Source organism: Cydia strobilella, chromosome 12 (genome assembly GCF_947568885.1).
Source record: "Cydia strobilella chromosome 12, ilCydStro3.1, whole genome shotgun sequence".
NCBI lineage: Eukaryota > Metazoa > Arthropoda > Insecta > Lepidoptera > Tortricidae > Cydia > Cydia strobilella.
The window spans coordinates 3,755,889-3,777,912 of record NC_086052.1 but is presented as its reverse complement, the minus strand read 5'-3'; the positions used below and the strand labels follow the sequence as shown (position 1 = coordinate 3,777,912).

Sequence of the window (22,024 nt, the reverse complement as noted above, 5' to 3'; positions counted from 1 at the left end):
TATCATAAGGTATCATGATATTAAATAGGAAGGTAGTGTCAAGTAGTTACGTTACATTAAAAAAAAACTTTACGGCCTTCTTTATTTTATCACTCAAAAAAAAAGAACAAAGTATTGCATTATAGTCGTAGATTGCCGTTTAACGCAATCGTAAGTCGTAAACTCGAGTTACGAGCCGATATCGGTGTCGTAAATAAAGTACATGTCACGTAGGTTGTATGAAATACATTACAAGATTTTTCAAGTCAAGAAAGCAATGAGAATTGAGGATTTAATTTATCATTATTACACACTGAAGCCTGAACCCTTAAGGCCTGGCCGTCGTGGCCAGTAGGTGGGACAGTTGGTCTTCTGAAGCACTGGTCCTCCATAGCCTCAATAATAAATTTAATTTAAGATGTTTAATTTATTTTAATAGGTTCGTTTTATCAATCAATTTTTAGAATTTTAAGTTAATTATTTATTTCAATTCTTTTTTAATTGTAATTTAAACAATGTTGTAATTTTAATTTCTAAAGTTGATTGAATTTTAATTTTAATATTTTATATTTGATATGTGATATAATTATTGATTCCGAATTGTCCGAAATAAATGAATTTTATTTTATTTAAGGGTGACTCACACTAGAATGTTTCTGGTCCGGGCTGAGGCGTCCGACACTTCGTTTTCTATGATGGGTGATCGGCGATCACGTGATGCCTTCTATAGAAAATTGAAGTGTCGGACGCCTTGGGACCCGGACCGCTAGTGAATCATCCTTTTATGTCTCCTGGTGTTGCAAAACTGACTTATATCAAGACGTTAACAAATCTACTCGTTTTGAACGGTTTTGGTCCGCTTATATAAAACCACACAGTACGATTGCCTAGTCACCTGCATTGCTTCATGAGCGTTTTTGTTGCAAAACCTTGGGATCTCTTCCACCTAATGTTTAATCAACAGAAAGATGAATAAGAAATACACTTTACAATCATGAAAGCACAAATCCCGCTGCTGTTTCAATAATTTTGTGAAATTTACTAATAATTCGCGACACCGTTGTAGCCGTTCCTTAATTTTTAATTAGAATCTATATGCTTATCTTGGTTAATGGGCTTCGGTTTTACAATGAACTCGTGTGAATATCTTATTCTATAGTTGCTAATGACTCGCGCTAGAATAACGGTCCGGGTCCAGACCGAGGCGTTAGAAATTTCATTTTCCTAGAGAACACACGTCACTCATCACGTGGTCACTGATCACCCGTCATAGAAAGCTTCGGCTCTGAATATTAATGGATAAGCGGTTACAGTGAACAAGACACCCGCATATCTAAACTAAACCTCATTCATCAATACAAGTTGTTAACTCTTGTCCTAAGAAGTGACAACTTTTCATAAAATCTGTGTAGGGTACACCGAAGCGAGGGTGAATCGGATGAAAGTTAAAATCTGTAGATATTTATACTTAATATTGCAAGAATAGCGTTGCAGGGTTGTAGAAACGTACGGTGCAATTTAAGTGCGCTCGTATCGATATCACCGAATTTTGTATCTTCATCCAATTTGTGAATCGATTCGCCTCTATATATTAGGTACACCCAGCTGCAAAAGTGCATGGCCACTTTTTGAATGGATCCTATTAATAATTTGTCCGTTCAATTTTGCAGCTCGCTGTAGGTGGCACAATGGCACTTAAAAGGAAGCATATGAAACACCAAATCGTTTCAATTCTTCAGGTACTTCAGAATGCTCAAGTACTCCCCTAAACGTTAAACAAGTGTTAGACCCTGGCAATACAATTTGACGTAAGTACCTCATTATGCTGATAATTGCCCTTTACCCTAATATTTAGGTTTGGGACAAATTATAGTTTCATAGTTCTTCGTGTAGATTGGGCAGGAAAATGGTGTGAATTTCCATTTTTATACCTACTGTAGGTATTCGCACTTCGTTGACACCAAATATGTTGAAGGTAAATGTAGATTGTTAACCAAGGGTGGAAAGGGAACCATATCACCCGACATATTTTCGAGGGTGAGATGGTTACTTTTACCCGAGTTATAAACACTCTACTTTTCTTTTCGACTATGAGGAAAGTCAAACACAAGAAATGTAGGTTTATAATAGGTATATTTCTTTTGACGATTAAGAGAATTAGGGACTGGATAAAAATTATATATCCATAGACAATCCGATCTTAAATTGGGATGTGTCTGAAAGTTGACTAACGGCCCGATTCGGGAAATGAATAAAAGAGATTCACTAGATATGAAATAGTAAAGATATGTGACGTTCCACGGCAAAAGGTACCTTATGGAGGCTGGCGTTTACGTCGCATAGTGCCGCAAATTATTGCGGCGCTGTGCGACGTAAGCGCCATCCAATATGAATTGGAGCGGCGTTAATAATAGCGTAAGCGCCAAACGCAAAAGGTACCTTATAACCTTTACCCGTGGGACGTCACATATCTTTACTATTTCATATCTAATGAATCTCTAATTGATTTCCCGAATCGCGCCGTTAAACGTTGTAAAATTCATAATGCGGACGGCCAAAACACACACATAAAGTCTACGAAAAATCGAAGGTAGAGGACTTTTATGTAATATTGTTTTCTTTGCTTATGATGTCGAATATGTTCTAGTTTATCATTATAAAATCCCAAAACCCGTAGCTATTTTCTTCATTGATATATTTTATAAAATAAAACTTCTCAGTTCTCATAACTTTAAGCCAACCCGTTATGTTTAAGATAGCGATATTAGCGATATATAAAATATTAATTACGTATGTTGCTGCGCTTCAAATTGGAATACATAGGTATATTGGTGTAGTAGTGGCGTCACTTAGTTGTCTGCTGGTGGCTCCTTTTGGTTGTTTGCTGGTGCCTACCTTTGGTTTTCAGATTGTGGTTCCGTTGTGCTCACTACTTGGCTGCGTTGTGGTTACTGGTGGCTCCGTTGTGCTCGCTACCGGTGGCTCCGTTGTGCTCGCTACTGGTGGCTCCGTTGTGCTCGCTACCGGTGGCTCCGTTGTGCTCGCTACCGGTGGCTCCGTTGAGCTCGCTACTGGTGGCTCCGTTGTGCTCGCTACCGGTGGCTCCGTTGTGCTCGCTACTGGTGGCTCCGTTGAGCTCGCTACTGGTGGCTCCGTTGTGTTCACTACTGGTGGCTTCGTTGTGCTCGCTACTGGTGGCTCCGTTGTGCTCGCTACTGGTGGCTCCGTTGTGCTCGCTACTGGTGGCTCCGTTGTGTTCGCTACTGGTGGCTCCGTTGTGCTCACTACTTGGCTGCGTTGTGGCTACTGGTGGCTCCTTTGTGCTCGCTACTGGTGGCTGCGTTGTGGCTACTGGTGGCTCCTTTGTGCTCGCTACTGGTGGCTGCGTTGTGGCTACTGGTGGCTCCTTTGTGCTCGCTACTAGTGGCTCCGTTGTGCTCGCTACTGGTGGCTCCGTTGTGCTTGCTACTGGTGGCTTCGTTGTGCTCGCTACTGGTGGCTCCATTGTGCTCGATACTGGTGGCTCCTTTGTGCTCGCTACTGGTGGCTGCGTTGTGGCTACTGGTGGCTCCTTTGTGCTCGCTACTAGTGGCTCCGTTGTGCTCGCTACTGGTGGCTCCGTTGTGCTTGCTACTGGTGGCTCCGTTGTGCTCGCTACTGGTGGCTCCGTTGTGCTCGCTACTGGTGGCTCCGTTGTGCTCGCTACTGGTGGCTCCGTGCTCGCTACTGGTGGCTCCGTTGTGCTCGCTACTGGTGGCTCCATTGTGCTCGCTACTGGTGGCTCCGTTGTGCTCGCTACTGGTGACTCCGTTGTGCTCGCTACTGGTGGCTCCGTTGTGCTCCCTACTGGTGGCTCCTTTGTGCTCGCTACTGGTGGCTCCATTGTGCTCGCTACTGGTGGCTCCGTTGTGCTCGCTATTGGTGGCTCCGTTGTGCTCCCTACTAGTGGCTCCGTTGTGATTTCGCTTGGCTGAATAGTAGTTGCCTCACTTGACTGTTGAGTGGTTGCTTCACTTGGTTTTTCGGTGGTTCCAGGATCGGTTGATAATTCTGTGGGAAGCTTCGTCGAGGGTTGTGTGCATTCGGTAGTAGATGGTGTAGCCGGTACTGGGGCCTCAGAGGGATTCCTACAACCCTCAGGTTGCTTTCTTCCAAACATCTCACAAATACTAAACAGCACAGTTTTCGGATCATGCACAGTTTGTTGAGACCGTCCTCTTATTATTACTGGCGTTTCACTGGGACTATATTTTCTAAATTGCTTTTCGGCAGATCTTTGTTTCTTGTGGCTCTTCCTAATACATTTGTCGAGTTTCCTTTGATCCAGTGGAAGTTTTTTCAAGCAGTCTTTTTCGCCATTAGCCTCACATTTCATATAATCCGCTTGAAGTAGAAGATTACGTTTCAAGTTCTCCAATACGCACATGTGTTTTCCGCCATCTTTTTCATCTTTCAAGAAGTATTTTACACGGAGTTTGGGCCCAACGTTATGTGCTATCCAAGGAAACGTCGTTTTAAAGAATTCCTTGTCTTGAAAAGTTGTGAAATCTGATAGAATCTTGATTTTCTTACAAGTCGCTGGCTGGGTTAAAGCAACGACTGTAATTAGTGCAAGAAACCACTTTAATGCGTCCATTTTTACAATAGGTTGACATATGATACGCAAGTTTGCTTATATACTATTTACTAAGGAATGCGTACTTATTTACGACTTTAAGGCCATGCGTAGTTTTATTACAAACTAGACTTTAACCCGCTGATTTCCTTATGTACCTACGATGAATTTCAGAATGTAAGAAGATCGCTTATATGCTGATTGGTACATGCGAAATGAAGTGAAATTCTTGCATTAGTTAGAAGCATGCCAATCACCAAGGCGATTGTCAAAGTCGTATCTAAACTAGTTTAAAACCGTAAGTAGTTGGTAAGATTGAATCGAGCTCCTGAGGACATGCAGTTTGCTACGAGCTAGTAGCCTTAAAAGGATAAAGACTTTTACACCGAACGGTGCATTCACTAGATTCTAATAGCTCCTCTACACTATCGGCGATGATAGACGATGACTGGCGGGCACGATAGTGCATGTAGAGGGCATACTCGGCAGTCCCCGTCAGTCATCGTCTATCATCGCCAATGATCGCCTGCGACCCGTGAGTTGTCGGTTTTTTGGGCACGCACCAAAGGGAATCGCCGCCGGGTGACCGGGTGGTTGCGTTGTACAGGCGATGATGTGGATACTTGCACGATGATCTTGCCGATAATAGACGATGATACTATCAACGATAATCGCCGATAGAGTCAGGTGGCATAAGGCGAAGAACCCATGATTCGCCTCGACCGGCATCACCGAATTGCCTACAACGCAACCGCCGGCCGCGGCGGCAACCATAGGTGAGAACGAAAGGTCCGATCGCTGTGTCTCGCTCCAACCTATGGTTGCCGCCGTCGCCGCCGCCGGTCGCGAAATGCCGTGGCCGGGCCGTGAGAAAAGGTTTCGCGCTGCGCGTGGCGCAACGGTGCCACGCCGGTACGTTCGGGTTCTATTTTTGACGTACAGACATGCATATTCGTAACAATAAAATAGGGTGTTATAGCAACGTTTGGCTGTTTCGAGCTAAATTACCTGCTCAAAACGTTTACTGAAGTTAGCAACATTTCAGCATCTGAAGGTATAAATTCGGTTGAAGCAAATAACAGGTTTTTTTATATTAACCCACCAATTATTTATCCAATATATATTACTATTTCTTGGGTATTTACAATTTCTTATTTTTTTATAATTTCAATATTAATACTGTTCAATTGTAACCTGAAAATGTATGACTAATACTGAATAAATTAATATAAGTGATAAGAATATACTTATTTACAAAATATTTCAAATACACTGTTTATCGGGCTGTTAAATAAATGACATGTGTTTCTTATCAGTTAACATGCGTTACTGAATGGAGGAAAAACAAATTTGATTACAGTTAATACGTTGTATGAAAACCTTTAATTTTTTTTGAGTACGAGTAAGTTATAGCGGACGTTTAACCCTTCAAGTGGCAACAAAATTTTTTAGTATTTGGAATTTTGATTTTATCTCAATTAATCAAATTTTAAATCTAAATTACTTAATCGACGACGACGACGCCCTGCCACTTGAAGGGTTAATTAAGCGTATGTTCAAAATAATTTATGTACTTTCTTATTAGACAAGATTATTCAATATTAGACAAGCCCCAAGCAAGTTTTAGCTTTCAAGCGGTTGCTATATAAGTAGGTATCTGCTGAAACGAAAGTTCGAGTGGCGTCTATCATTATACAGTGTATAAATTCAATACGGTCAAACCTTTAAACGGTGGTTATCGTAGGACCTAGGGGCCCACCAGTTTGTTCGGAACTGTCAAAGTTTTGTCCTGATAGGCCGATATCGTCCGGCGATCTGATAGTCAATGGACCCCTTAAGAAGTGCATTGAGATAGCTTTTGCTTAGATATACAATTAAAAAATTAACCATACAAAATAGTTCGGCCCGCAATGTAAAGAAACACACAAGTTACGAGATACGAGTTTTTTATAAGCTTTTTAAAAAGCTCGTATCTCGTAATGTCATTTGTCATGTTATGTATTTAATTGTCTCGTAATGTTTGCAGAACATTGCTGCTCGAAATTTTTTTTAAAAATAATTACGAGGCATAATTCAGTGTAGGCAACTTGAAAAAACTTCTTAATTCATGATTACACGGGTAAATTCTATGCCTGGTTTTATGGATGGTATAGAAAGCATCGCAATCTCTTATGGCAGAACTGTTGTAAAAGTGAGCGCGTTAAGCTTTAAATAATAGTTCCTAATCTCTCCGGTGGCGCTAGTTAGGCTCTGGGACATGAGTATAATATGAACCATATATGGCAACAAATAACCCGACCAAATTACGTAGGTTGTTTTTGGTAGTATTTCGGTGTATGGTGGCGCCGCCTAATTACTGTTTTTTGATGGACACTTTTCATACAATAGAGATTTGGCTCCTTTATACAGTCTCCATGGCCTGGTTTGATTTATTGCCCGTATTGGATGTACACTCTGTATATTATGAGTGTGTATGAAAAGTAGTATAATATATTTATAATTATAACCTAGCATTTTTATTTGTGTATTCTATATGTACCTAGTTTATCAGAATTAAAGGTTTTAAGTTCTTTACAATAGTTGTAATAAAATAATTTTACTTCTCTCCTTACACAATTTTTACATGTCTTTGTTTGGCCCGATGGTTGACTAGTAAATAATGCCATTAGACATTAAGTCCGCCATTTGTATTTTTTTGTGTTTTGTGCAATAAAGTTTAGATATAGGTTTATAACAATTTAAGTGTAGGTTTTGGTTGTTTCAAGAACGAAATGGTAAAGACATAATGTAAGCGTATTTTTTATTAAATAATAAGACAATCAATAAAACTAAACAAGTTAATAAAACATGATAACTAAACATCGCTGCCTGTCGTCCCCAGTGAAGGTGCCCATGATGCTTAAATAACATAGGTACCTATTAAGAAAAAAAAATGTTTATGTGTTACATTTATAGTTTAACAGATCTAATTTCTGTAAAACGTGACTAGGCACTTTACTTGCAGAAATAATACCCACTGTATTTAATACAATAACTACCCAAAAAAATAAAACTAGAAATTATATAAGAGTTTTGAATGATTCACGGTTAGTTTCACTAGACTTATATTGACGGGTGACCCGTGAACATGATGCATGTAACTGCGTCGAAATATCGGGAGCTCACAAATAATACAAAAGGTAATCACGGTCTATATCCCGGTCAATATAAGTCTAGTAGAAATTATATGAAATAAAATAAAACTATGAAACCGAATTATATCGCGCATATTGAATTTATAATACATCCCGACGTTTCGAACCCTTTACAGCGTTCGTGGTCAACGGGTGACTGAAGAAAAGCTACAATGTGCAAAAATAACCACATACAAAAATAATGAACGACAATAAACTATAAACTTTTAGGCTGGTTGTACATGCAAAATCGGTTCATAAGGCTAGTTATACAATAAAACTATTTTCAAGTAAAGATATGCGCGATGCGCGATAAAGCTACGCGATATAGTTTTATTCCATGAGTAACTAATATCGCGGTAACCGAAGACAATAATTATTATACAATCTAACTTAAACAATCAAAATTACAGACGATGTTTCAGCCTAAATAAAGGATAAATGTTAAAAAAGTTCAAGCATATCGATACAAGAAATAAATTGACTAAATGAAGTAAATACCTAAAGTGTCTTGTAACACTGAAACTGAACACTGAAATAAATGTCATATACGAAGGAAAAAAAATGACGAAAACCTCCAGTGTCCAGAGCTTGAATCGAACCAACCGCTGAATTTAACCGTCGTAATCAATCATGTCTTCGTCATCGACATCTGACAGTGTTTCTGATGACTGTTCATTAGGAACTACAAAAGCTTCAGTAAAAGTCTAGGTTTCACTATTTGTGAAGAGCTGGCTGTAGTAGGTAAATATGTACTGAGTTTTTGCTTTTGCGGGAGCTACAGTTGTAGTGCATTATTATTTTTCATCGTATTTTCACGGAAACGTACGAACGTGTCTTGCTATCTCAGTCAGTCTCGGTACAACAAGCATGACATGCATTGCATGACAAATTCGTACGTTTCCGAGAAAATACGATGGAAAACAATTATGTACTACATCTGTAACTTCAGAGCCTGTGCAGATGCAGATATGTATGGTTCAGACTTAGTGAAGACAGCAGCTGGTTGCGTGCTGACTTTAGTCGACTTTGGAGCTTATTAGGGCTTACAAACCGGAGGTTGATTTTTAGGAGGAAAAATAAGACAAAGTTTTTTCTTTGTCGACTTCTGCACTGTAGATTGGCTCTCAGGCCGCGTAGGCTCTGTAGTTTGTTGTGTGCAGGGCGTAGTAGGTCGTTTAGCCGGCACTGGGGCTTTTAAGGGCTGTCTACAACCTTGAGGTTGCTTTCTTCCAAACATACCACAGAGGCGTAACAACACAGTTGTCGGATCATGCACAGTTTGCAGAGTCTTTCCTTGAACTATCAATGGCGTTACGTTTGTCCCGTGTTTTCTAAATTCCTTGCTGGCAGCTTTTATTTTCTTGTCGCTTTTCAAGTAACATTTTTCAAGTCTGCGTTGATCCAATGGTAGATCTTTCAAGCAGTTCTCTCCACTGCTAGCCTCACAGCTCAAGTAATGGGCTTGAAGATTTATACTGTGTTTTAAATTCTCCAATACGCACATGCGTTTCCCTCCATCTCGATCTATGAAATAATAATTAACTCGAAGTTCGGGTACATGCTTTGCTATCCAAGGGTACGTCGTTTTATAGAACTCTTTGTCTTCGAAATTTGTGAAGTCGGAAAGAATCTTTATTTTTTTACAGGTTCCCAGCTTGACTAAAGCAATAACGATTATAAGTCCAAGAAACCAATTAGTAGCAGCCATTTTGAATACTAGTTAATATCTATATACGGAAAGAATATTCTTATATACTACCTTGTATTTAAAAGCCATTACGATAACTTTCCTGCAGGTACAATTACGTGTAAAATACATGAAATAGTTCGTCAAATCGTCATTAATCACAAAAAGCCATTTGAAGACACATGTCCGTCTTATCAGCTTACACGCGTCAAAAAAATAGCATAGAAATAATGATGTCATGCCCAAAGTATAATATAAATCTGATTTACGTCGGTATAGATACCTTGTACCTACCTACTTACGCTCGGACAATCAATACTTAGTATAATGAATGTCAACGATATTAATCTACAACCCAGGCACAGTAAATTTGATCACTTACTCGTATTTGCCAAACCAAACCTAGGTAGATATAGATTAGAGATAGAAGTTGAGTTTAGATCGATGACTACCGTTAAATTCTTTCTACCTTAATATTATTAGGTAACCACAAAAGTAAGTAGGGTAATTATTGTGTGCTCATTGTGTCAAAATCTTTGACCCAATGAAAAACAAAGCGATTATACCAAGTGTTGTTTACCTCTACTTTTAAGCTGCCGTGTTCCATGCACTGTTATTTAAATATTTCTATTGAGATTTTCAATAAAAAAATATGTATATATACCAAGACGAGCAATCTCAAGGAATTCAAAACGAAAACTAGTTCTGGGCATAATATATGGGTTAAAGAGGGAATTTAAACTTAAAGTTCAACAAAACAAACGTAAAGCAATGCATTAAAGTCCCAGCTAGCACCTGGTTTAAAAGTCCGCAAAACATTTCATATTATAATTAAAGTCGGAACAGCGGTAAGCGGCGCGACCCATTGTGTTGCATTGTTGATTTATAATTGTTGGCCTCTTTAAAAGATTCATTTTTAAGCGCGGTCGCGGTGTGAATGTGAATCTTTTTTTTTTTAATATAGAAATTTCCTCATACACTCATAGTGTATGAGGAAATTTCTATATTTTTGACACATATACAATATGCTCTAAAACTTGTTACAGTGTCTTTCAATCTGTTAGTGGCAGTCGCCATGTGGGAACGCGGAGCTCCTTTATGGGGGGGGGGTGAAAAATCCCTACTATCTCATACATCATAAATACGTAGGCCATATTGTTTCATCTGATATGAAGGATAAAGGATGACTCACGTTAGACCGGGCCGAAAAACGAAGCGCCGGAAGCTCCGGCCCGGTCACGGCCCGGTCTAACGTGAGTCATCCTTAATATGGATATAGAGCGGGAACGGTAGTGATATAATCAAGCTTTTCAATCTCGTACCTTACTTAAGCAACTCAGCAAGCTTCTTTGCTTAAACACGGTACTCCCCTGAAAAGCTCTCTATTATATCACGATTGTATAAAATACTATTTTAGAGATATTCGAAATTGAAATGTCCTTATTAAATTGATATTAATACGCAATAATAACATTTTCACTGATAAGGAATTTGTTCTAACGAAACAGTGTATCTTTATGCAGGGCGTAATTCTTCAAAGCATATAGATAGTTTATGATATGTGTTCAGTGTAGACAAAGATTATTTATGACAGGAAATATTGTCCACATGCATAGGTAAGTAGTCATCTATACCAACGTAAATCGAATTTAGATTATACTTTGGGCATGACATCATTATTTTTATGTTATTTGTTTGACGCGTGTAAGCTGATAAGACGAACATGTGTCTTCAAATTGTTTTTTTAAATGATTAATTACGAACTATTTCAAATATGTCAAACGTAATTGTAAATACGTCGTAATGGCTTTAAAATACAAGGTAATATATAAGAAATGCTGTTTTCCGTATCAGATATCAACTAGTTTTCAAAATGGCTGCTACTAATTGGTTTCTTGGACTTATAATCGTTGTTGGTTTAATCAAGCTTGGAACCTGTAAGAAAATAAAGATTCTTTCCGACTTCACAACCTTCGAAGACAAAGAATTCTTTAAAACGACTTACCCTTGGATAGTAAAGCATTTACCCGAACTTCGAGTTAATTATTATTTCATAGATCAAGATGGAGGGAAACGCATGTGCGTATTGGAGAATTTAAAACACAGTATAAATCTTCAAGCCCATTACTTGAGCTGTGAGGCTAGCAGTGGTGAGAACTGCTTGAAAGATCTGCCATCGGATCAACGCAGACTTGAAAAATGTTACTCGAAGAGCGACAAGAAAATAAAAGCTGCCGGCATAGAATTTAGAAAACACGGGCCAAATGAAACACCATTGATAGTTCGAGGAAGGGTTCGGCAAACAGTGCATGATCCGACTACTGTGCTGTTACGCCTTTGTGATATTTTTGGAAGAAAACAACCGCAAGGTTGTAAACAGCCTTCAAAAGCCCCAGTGCCGGCTAAACGACCTACTACGCCCTGCACACAGCCAGCTACAGAACCTACGCGGCCTGAGAGCCAGTCTACTTCACAGATCTTCAGCAAGTCTGAATCAGAGATATCTACGCAAGTTCTGCCATTAGCTTCAGCAAAAGCAGAAACTCACTACAGTCAATTGACAAATAGTGAAACACAAACTTCTACTCAAGCTTTTAAACTTGTTCCTAATGAACAGTCTGAAACACTGTCAGATTATGACTATGTCGAATACGATGACATTGATTACGACGATTAAATTATTCTGTCTGTTAAATCTTGTGGAGGGTTTTAGTTAAACATTATCCCCTCTGGTGTGTTGACAGCAGTGTTGGACGAACGTTAATTGCAATTAACCATTAACCAGTACAAATTTCAATGGTCGGAGACTTTTTACGGTTCAATATGTAGGCTGGTTAATGGTTAATTGCATTAACGTTTCGGCCAACACTGGTTAACAGGCGGCGGTAATCGCTTACCATCAACCGATCCGTCTGCTCGTTTGCCTCCTACATCATAAAATAAATCACAAGGCTTTGATGTAGGTACTTTGTATCGACCTAGTGCCAAGTTCATCTAGCCAAATGTCGAGTTTGGCTACCCTTATCTGAATTTATCTGAAACGAGCTCAAGGCCGTACCCTAGGCAATATTCTACATACCTACAAAGTCGTAATAACTATGGATCGGGAAATATAGAGGTCGATTGTAATGATTTTTAACTGGTTTTGATACGACATTGATGGCCGTATTTGTGATTGGCGCACGTCTCATGCACGACTTTCACTTCATTTTGCATTCACCAATAAGCTTGAGGGATCTTCTAGTTCGTTTCAAAATAAGATCAAAGCCATAACAAGCTGTTAACATTTTAATATAATCTCCTACCTTGTGTTAAGTGTTGTTACTTTTTGCCCTTTCCTGTCACGTAGGTGGTCACTAAATTAGTATTCATGACAAATAAGTAAACTAAAGTATGCATCGCATGCATGCCTGGGTTCAAAATAAGTACCTACATATTAGTATACCTATTTTGCTCCATACCGGTGTCCTGATATGCTTAAGGTACAGTAGGTTCAGACAGCAGTTTTGAAAAATCGTAGCGCTTTTTTAAAATCATAATAAGGTTGCTAATAAATATGAAAAGCGATCTTCAGACCTTTCTCTAGTAATTTCATCGATTCTAAAGTTTTGCTCGATAGAAATAAATTCGGGCATTTTCTATGAAAAGGGACCTTATTGTCGATGGCGCTTACGCCGCACAGCGTCGCGCAGCATTGTATTTATATCGGGGCATCGTTTATAATGGCGTAAGCGCCATCGACAATAAGGTCCCTTTTTATATAAAATACCACAATTACGAACATAGGTCTAAAACTCACCATTATAAAATTATAACTATTTTTACACAAAAACATGAAAATTACTTCTAGAAATGCGTAATGTTATTTTTGAGTTAACTCATCGACTACTTTTTTTAAAATAAAATTCAATAATAATAATATCCGCGCTCCCAGGCATGCACGGCTGTCCGCTCAGTCACAGATTAATAAATAGTTACTACGTAACAGATACATCATTCCCATACTAAAGCGAAAATACCTACGCTATAATAGCCTACAAAATCTTAATAATAATACCTGCTGCTCAGGACGAGAAGAAATGTACCACAAGTACGCGCACAAAGAGTCGACACTGCCTTGCTCGCCGTGCGAGTCACGTGCCAACGCATCATCGTAAGAATGCGCTAGGGTTGTACTGTTAATTATGTTATTATTGTAATAAAACGAATGTTGCGAATCAACCATATTTTTTATTAGTCAATGAAATATAAAAACAACCTGACTCAAAAAACTCCTTAATTTACGATTTACCTACTTATGTTCAAAGAAATAAATGGTGACAAAATTCATAAAGATAGATTTAAAACACTACTCACCTTTCTTCGTCTCTCGGAAATGAAAAAAACGACAAATTTTCCTTTGTTTTTTGACTTTTACACCCATCTACTGCACAATAATTACGTGGTTTCGGCATTTCGAAACGTAGGCGCGGGAAACGTGCGGTGCGAGCGCTCAGGCATATAGCGCGAGGCCTTGAGCGAGTGAAGGAGGCCTGGCTCAGTGCTCAGCGAGCTGCGTTCGGAGATGAAACTGAACTCACTGCACCTTAATGTTAGCGTTAAGGCTGGCGTCCACTAGACTCGCCGAGGCGAATCGAATCGAATCGCAATAATTCGCCTTCTATACATTTAATATGAATGGTAAATTCGATTCGACGCGCCGCGGCTCTTCGTTAATAGATGCAGTTTCATAGTAAATGTATAGAAGACGAATCGGCGAGCCTAGTGGACGCCAGCCTTTAGTAGCTAAGTTGCAAGCTTTTTAATCTGCAGCGCTTTCAACTTTTAAAACACAATATGTCACACTAATTAAAACTTACAATAAAACCGTTCTATTCCTAAGCAAAGTTAGATAAAACTGCCGACATTCAAATAACACCTTTACGGCCTTGGTAAAAGAGTGATGCTAAACGCAGTACAATTAACGTAACACTGTAGTCTTCATTATAAAAGGGGATATGATAATAGGGATTTACTAACAGTTACGCCCTTTTAGAAATGAGGTGAGTGCAGCAACTATGCAGGTGTCCCAATTAGTACGGAGTAGTGTTGGTTAAGACTCAAGAACTTTGAGTCCTCTGTTTTAAGACTCGACTGTGTGTTTCAGACTCATATTCCTGATGAAGTCGAAATTTCAGTTGATTTCATCTTGTTAGAGACTCGAACCTTTTGTAGAGACTTGAGTCGTTATCAGACTCATAAAAAAAATCAAAATGAATTATTTTCATGGATTACGATCATACAATAACAATTGTTTTCTTTACTGCTGGTTACAAAATTTTTGTAGTAGTCTTTATTCGGAGACTCAAATACTTTTGAGTTGCGCTTAAAAAAGAATAAAGGAGTCTTATCTTATCTTATGGTTTCGGGGGCCCTTGCGGATACACTTCGACCCATAGGGATCAGATCCGTCCGCTACTCAAGGGCTTTTCCCATTATCTCCATATGATAATGGATCTCATGGATAGCGTTTTGAATTCTTTTGGTTCCAGATAGCCTGTTCCAAAGACCTTCATTCTTTGTCTGGCGAGGGCGTGACATTAACACTTAAGGTATTCTATTGTATCTTCCTCTTCGCCACATAAAGGAGTCTATTCGGGATTCAAAATACTTAAATAAGTTTTTAGCGCAGTCTCGTACCAGTCGAGTTTTTCAAATTTAGACTCAAAAGACTCTAGTACCTACCAACACTAGTAGGTAGCGTGGATTGCTGGCATGTGCCGCGGTGCCTCCATATTGTTAACGCAATGCCATTTATGATATTGTTGCTTCGTAGCAGTAATGTTAATATTTAACAGTTGTTTAGTTAGTTTGAAACTACTAGAGAAATAAACCTTCATGTGTAGCAACTAGAACTAGGTACAATGTTACCTACTACCATAGAGTAACTTATACTAGAGCGGTACTGTCATAGTAAATTTTGTAACCCCAGTAAATTCACTGCCATCTGTCACTGCCACTTTAAAACTAAAAATGAAGATTTATAAAAATACGATAAAATGTATTTAAATATAGATAAATGATTTTTTTATTTGCATTAATTATTTTTATGATTTTGACCCATGTTCTGTCACTGATATGCGTTAAAATTCTTAAATAACAAACGAAACCGTCAACGCCATCTATACGACAGTTGGCCAAAACTAGTAGCGCCCTCTGAACGAGAATCAAATTTTCTTGATTTTCGAGGCACGTTTTTTCCTTAGACTATCCATCTATTACGGAGTTATATCTATCTTTGCTACTACTTTCATTTTGGTTTTAAGAGCTGGGCTTTCAGAATGACGTCATAGATCTGTCACTGACATTCATGCGAATACGCAAACCCGTGTAGACTTACGGGTGTACTAACACAGAATAAGTAATAGTATTATCATACAGAACGGCCACGCACCGCCCCGCCCCGACTCGAATTACCGCGCCCCGCGACACCAGATTGACGGCCGTTTGCCAGCCGCTCAGTACTATTTTCAAGCAACTTACCCACACTATGACGCATGACGCGTGTATACAGACGTAACGTTCACACATAGAAACGCAAGTAATTTTTGATGTATAGCGTGTCCGCCCTGTGGTACTAGCGGGCGCCAGCTAGCGGGCACCCTCACAAAATGAAAACCGAAACGACCTTTCCACAGAAGCAGTCACTAAAACATTTATACGCCGTTAAATCATTTTACGGCGTAATTACATGGCAGCCAGCCCCGAGATTGACCCAAGCGTAAATCCTTACGTTTACGGTGACGTACATCTTACGATTAACTGACACGGCCGTAAACTTACGCGAAATTTTATGAGCTCCCTATAGTCCTTGTACGTTACAGTTTTAGCTTAAGCCCACGTGTATATGTAAGTTAATTCTTTTGTGGTGAGTGGTGATTTCATTATAGTACATTGTGCAACGTAGGAAGTAAGTAACAATATTCTTACCCCCCGAGTTACACACAATGTTTTTCATCACACTTGCGAAGAAAAAACTAAATTTTAAGCAAAATTAATTTTAAATACGCTATTTCAAATATTAATCCACCATTTTGAAATTATTTTGGCAGTTTAGGCATTGAAGGCACAGACCCATCGGCATTCAGCCACAATTTTATTGAAAATTGTGTAAAAATATTTGAAACGGCTATTAAATTAATCAAATTAAATATTTTAAAGCATAAACAAAAAAGATATTCTATTATTAAATTGTAAGCTGGAAATAATTTCAGTCAAATGAAATTGAAATGCCTCACTAAGCAAGAAAAGCAAAAAACCTTTTGAAGACGCTTAAGTTTTCTCGATGGAATTGTAATCCAGTATAAAATTTAATTGCGCTTCGATGAGTTTCATTTGTACTATTGAATTTAATATTCAAATTATTTCTATATATTACATTGCTGCGTGAATTAACCTAAAATCGTTAGAACATAATTTAAAATATTGAAATTACAATAAAATTGACGCGCATTCACTGCCAGCGCGAGCTACGCTTGTAGCCGATTATGCGATTTGTCCGCGTTGTAGCGAAAAGCGCCTTGCGCGACATGCGAGTGACTAAAAACAATGGGGTTGGCCGGTCGAAATAATTAGCAGATGGCGCCAGCATAGCTTGCCCTGTCAATCCCTAGAATTGTGTCAAATCTTTGTTTTTAGGGTTCCGTAGCCAAATGGCAAAAAACGGAACCCTTATAGATTCGTCATGACTGTCTGTCTGTCTGTCTGTCTGTCTGTCCGTCCGTATGTCACAGCCACTTTTCTCTGAAACTATAAGAACTATACTTGTTGAGCGTAGACTGTTTTTCTTGAAGCTCGTACGCCGAAGACTGGAACGCGCTGACCGAAGTGAAGCTACCGCTGCCGATTACCTCAGAAATACCACCACCATGTTACCGGGTTAGTGTGAGGGTTAGTAAGAACACTTATTTTAGGGTTAATAAGATGTTAAGTGTAGAGGTGTTGTAGAAAGACTGACGAGGCTAGGTTGGGCAGTCATATTTATATGAGAGCGCGACCGCGCCCCGCCCACTGTGTCACGTGGGTGTGTTGTGCAGAGTCAGTATCCATTTATTGGCCAATCAGCTTACGCTATTTTACAAAGTTAGGGAATAGGTAATATTTATTGTGGGACATTGATTCTTATAACTATGCACAAAAAAGAAGTAAAACATATAAAAGTAAAAACATAAACACACGAAATGGAAATAAAACAGTTATCACACAAACAGAATATAAAACAGAATCGTCAATTATTTACACGTTATTTTATGCCTAGACCTACTTATACCTATTCGCGACAGTTCTCCCCCACGTGTGTCAACACCGTATATAGTAGAGGAGCGTGTAGGAATAAGCCTGGAAACTGGGCAGCGGACGTCACCTGCGCTCGTGTGTACAATGGCTACTCTTATGTGGCCATCTGGGCCGTGAAAGAGTTGTGCGATTTCGCCTCTAGACCATTTACTTTGTGGCACGGAGCAGTCGATTACTGTGACGCTGTCGCCTACGTGCAATTTCTGTTTCTTGCTGTGTGAGTCGGGTTTATCCGTAGCTGCCGCGTTATATACTAGTGGATTCGTTTGAGGCCTTTCTAATGGTAAGTCGCCCACGGGAACCTTGAGGTTGGCCCCGCTACAGGTCCGACACCATTGGCGCTTACGTGATTTATAACGAACACTACCGCGCAGTCCGACTATGTGATATCTATGTTTCAGCTCGCTAATTAATGTCGAGTGATTGCTGTTGCACAGAGTGTGAAAATGATGGATCAACAGTTTGGCGAAGTCTTCCTTAGCGTGCAGGACGGGTACTTGCTTGCTTCCGACGTCTGTCACGATGACTCCGTATTCATCTAATTTTACTGCGATCGCTCGTAGCGGAGATTTTGTCGGTAGCGCGTGCCCAGCTTCCAGGGACTCCATCTCTTCTGGAAAGGCTTCATATTGGCTCCGTTTGATTAGCGATATTTCCGCAATAATCAAATCCCCTTTGTTCATCTCTGTGTCTATTTTCTTAGAGAGCATCTTGGCATTATTTACCTCGGCGGCAACCAGAACCCTAGCCGTGGCCCTAACTAAATGCGTGTATTCGGAAAAACATTTTACCTCAGGTAGGTACTCGAATTTACTTTTAGTTTTCATGTTTGGGCGAACGGACTTCGACACGCGTCGTCGCTTATGACGTATCGCGGCGTTGTCGACGACGGGCGCGAGCGTGCGTAGTGTGGACGATCGCGGCTTATAATCGCGTTTGGGTTCGGGTTCTACAACCCACCGAGAGGTTGCTCCTATTTGAGCGGGTTTGTTTCGGTCGAATAATGACGCTATTTCCCGTTTTGCAGGTAATATCGGAGTGGTGGGCACGTTCTTGAGCGGGTCTTGGAAGCTTTCGCTCCCCCACGCGAAAGACGTATTGCCTGCACCACTGCCAACGCTTGATATTACTGCGGGCTTATTCGACGCGAAAGAAATTGTATTTACTGCGCTCGTTGTGTTATTACCGTTCGCGGACGCGGCCGCGTTCAACCCGTGTAATAACTTATGGTGGCCTGCCTCGCATTGGCCGACGCCACACGCAACGTATTTACATTTAAATAGTTTATGATGCGCAGATTTTAAACAATTAAAACACAGCCTCGCTTCCTTCACTAGCTCCCATCTTTCAGGAATTGCTGCCGCCGTAAACTGTGCGCACGTGTCTACTGTATGTTCCTTTTCACAAATAGGGCACGTATTGCGCGGCGGAGTAGATTCGGACAATTCCTGGCGGAGTCTAGGTTCGGACGGCGTGGGTTTGGTTTGACTACTATCGCGATGTTTCGCGAGCGCGACGGTAGTATACTTTTTATTTTTAGGTTTGTACTCATCTTCGCGTGTATGAGTTTCGTGAATATCTGACTCCGAGCCACTACTACTACTACTATCGCGGGTAGACACGGGGGCGCGAGACCTATTAGGGAGAGTTCGACTCGATCGCTTAGATCCGCGCTCAAAAGACGCCGCATTTACGGTATAGCGCGATGTAGCTGGCCTATGTCGGTTGATGCGTTTGGCTGCAGTGCTAATTTCGTTCAAAAACTCCGATAATGCAACTAGACCGGGAGTTTGACTATTAGACTGCCTATATTTTGCCCATTCGTAACGCACAATCAGATTGAGTTTGTCCACGATTTTGTTTACAAGTTCAGGCGCGTGTAAGTACTGCTCTTGTCGCAGCGAACGTATGGTTGCGACGGCATTCGCAATATGTGCGGCGAAGGAAGTTATGTTCGCGTTGTCTTCTGACAAGCGCGGCATACGTTTTATATTATGCAACTCCGTTAACACAATTTCCTCCGGGTCGCCGAATTGCCGTTCTAGCGCCTCCATAATTTCGTACGGGTCCTGAACTGTGTACATTATTGATTTCACGGCGGTCCGAGCCGCCGCCATTGAGCGGGGTACTAGTAGGCCGCAACCGCGTTATTTAGAGGTGCCACACGGCAGTTATGCACCTATCTACCATAAGCCGCCCGAGTTACCCTCATTCGGAGGAGATATAACCGAATGGATTTCATTTAGGGCAGAGTTCGAGGACACGTCTCCCATGTTTAGTGCCGTCAATAACGTAAGTCGTATTAGGCGCGCGCTCAAAGGCGAGGCTCGGACCGCCGTGAAATCAATAATGTACACAGTTCAGGACCCGTACGAAATTATGGAGGCGCTAGAACGGCAATTCGGCGACCCGGAGGAAATTGTGTTAACGGAGTTGCATAATATAAAACGTATGCCGCGCTTGTCAGAAGACAACGCGAACATAACTTCCTTCGCCGCACATATTGCGAATGCCGTCGCAACCATACGTTCGCTGCGACAAGAGCAGTACTTACACGCGCCTGAACTTGTAAACAAAATCGTGGACAAACTCAATCTGATTGTGCGTTACGAATGGGCAAAATATAGGCAGTCTAATAGTCAAACTCCGATAATGCAACTAGACCGGGAGTTTGACTATTAGACTGCCTATATTTTGCCCATTCGTAACGCACAATCAGATTGAGTTTGTCCACGATTTTGTTTACAAGTTCAGGCGCGTGTAAGTACTGCTCTTGTCGCAGCGAACGTATGGTTGCGACGGCATTCGCAATATGTGCGGCGAAGGAAGTTATGTTCGCGTTGTCTTCTGACAAGCGCGGCATACGTTTTATATTATGCAACTCCGTTAACACAATTTCCTCCGGGTCGCCGAATTGCCGTTCTAGCGCCTCCATAATTTCGTACGGGTCCTGAACTGTGTACATTATTGATTTCACGGCGGTCCGAGCCTCGCCTTTGAGCGCGCGCCTAATACGACTTACGTTATTGACGGCACTAAACATGGGAGACGTGTCCTCGAACTCTGCCCTAAATGAAATCCATTCGGTTATATCTCCTCCGAATGAGGGTAACTCGGGCGGCTTATGGTAGATAGGTGCATAACTGCCGTGTGGCACCTCTAAATAACGCGGTTGCGGCCTACTAGTACCCCGCTCAATGGCGGCGGCGCGCGGCGGCGGCGCTGTCTCCTTCGGCAAGGGAATTTTACTATTCTCGATCGCGACGTCTTGCTCCTGTGGCCTACACTGTTGTCCTACCCAATTCCTAGTACGCCGTTCAGACTCGTCAGCCACGGTACTGCCTCTGTCAGAATTCGCCTCCAATTCGGCGATCTGCAGCTTTAATTTGGCAGTATCGGACTGCTTCTGAGCGACAACTAGAGCGGCTTTATGAACCTCGAGCTCGGCCATGAGCACCGATAATTGACTATCACGATCCCTATTTACCGATTCGCGACCTCTGATTGATCCACGAACAGACGGCGCCCGCGGCGGCGGCGGCGCGACCACGGGGTCTTTATTTACTAGCGTATTTGACCTACTGCGTTCTACTACCGTATCTTCGAATGCGTTCGAGTGTACCGAATTGTTGTCTATCTCTCCACCGCTATTCACTTGGTTGCCGGTGGAGCCTTTGCTCCATGTATGTGTCTCGGTAGACGTGGTCTTGCCGGACGAGGGGGTAGGGGTCTCTGTGGGCGCGGGGGCAGGCGGGCCCTTAGCGCGCGGTCGAAGATTTCTCGTACTCTTCGTAGACATCTTCTTCTTTCTTGACACACACGCGGGGGGTCCCTAACTATATACAAATTTACCTGCCTAACACCTATGCCCTGACGCCACAGAGCGCAACGTCAGTGCCCCTAAGCGTAAATCCCTCGATGCACTGAATCTCCCGCAATGACAAAGTGCAATGCCTAGAGCGTTCGAAAGCAGTGTGATGGCATCACCATGTGACACATGCAACGAAAGTTGCCAGGACGCGTGAGTGGAGGAAAACCTACAACACAGCACGGTCCGACCGGCAAGCCGGTTTAGTGGGGTATGGAGGGGTAATTGGGTAAGGGTCTGAGCTGAAGCGTACTTCAAGGCTCAGCGCGTTCGTTTTTCAAGCTTCTTTTTTCTATCTGAGTGGAGAAAAATCTCGACACTCAGCGCGTACTTGTTTCTTTGTTCTTTCTTCTATCTGAGTGGAG

General features: G+C 41.1%; 2 protein-coding genes and 1 long non-coding RNA gene across 3 annotated transcripts in view; 1 reads left to right on the top strand and 2 right to left on the bottom strand.

Moving 5' to 3' along the window:
* Positions 1 to 22,024, bottom strand: part of LOC134745964 (uncharacterized) — a 123,942-nt gene that overhangs the window by 98,588 nt on the left and 3,330 nt on the right. The window lies entirely within an intron of this gene.
* On the bottom strand, positions 2,760 to 4,643 carry LOC134745905 (mucin-2-like). Its single transcript, XM_063680014.1, has one exon. The coding sequence runs from the start codon at positions 4,613 to 4,615 to the stop codon at positions 2,909 to 2,911; it is 1,707 nt and encodes a 568-aa protein (XP_063536084.1). The 5' UTR covers positions 4,616 to 4,643; the 3' UTR covers positions 2,760 to 2,908.
* On the top strand, positions 11,313 to 12,152 carry LOC134745753 (uncharacterized). Its single transcript, XM_063679828.1, has one exon. The coding sequence runs from the start codon at positions 11,331 to 11,333 to the stop codon at positions 12,132 to 12,134; it is 804 nt and encodes a 267-aa protein (XP_063535898.1). The 5' UTR covers positions 11,313 to 11,330; the 3' UTR covers positions 12,135 to 12,152.

What these genes read in the sequence shown, in the direction of transcription:
- LOC134745905 (XM_063680014.1), bottom strand. Translation starts at nt 4,615, where the DNA reads ATGGACGCATTAAAGTGGTTTCTTGCACTAATTACAGTCGTTGCTTTA.
- LOC134745753 (XM_063679828.1), top strand. Translation starts at nt 11,331, where the DNA reads ATGGCTGCTACTAATTGGTTTCTTGGACTTATAATCGTTGTTGGTTTA.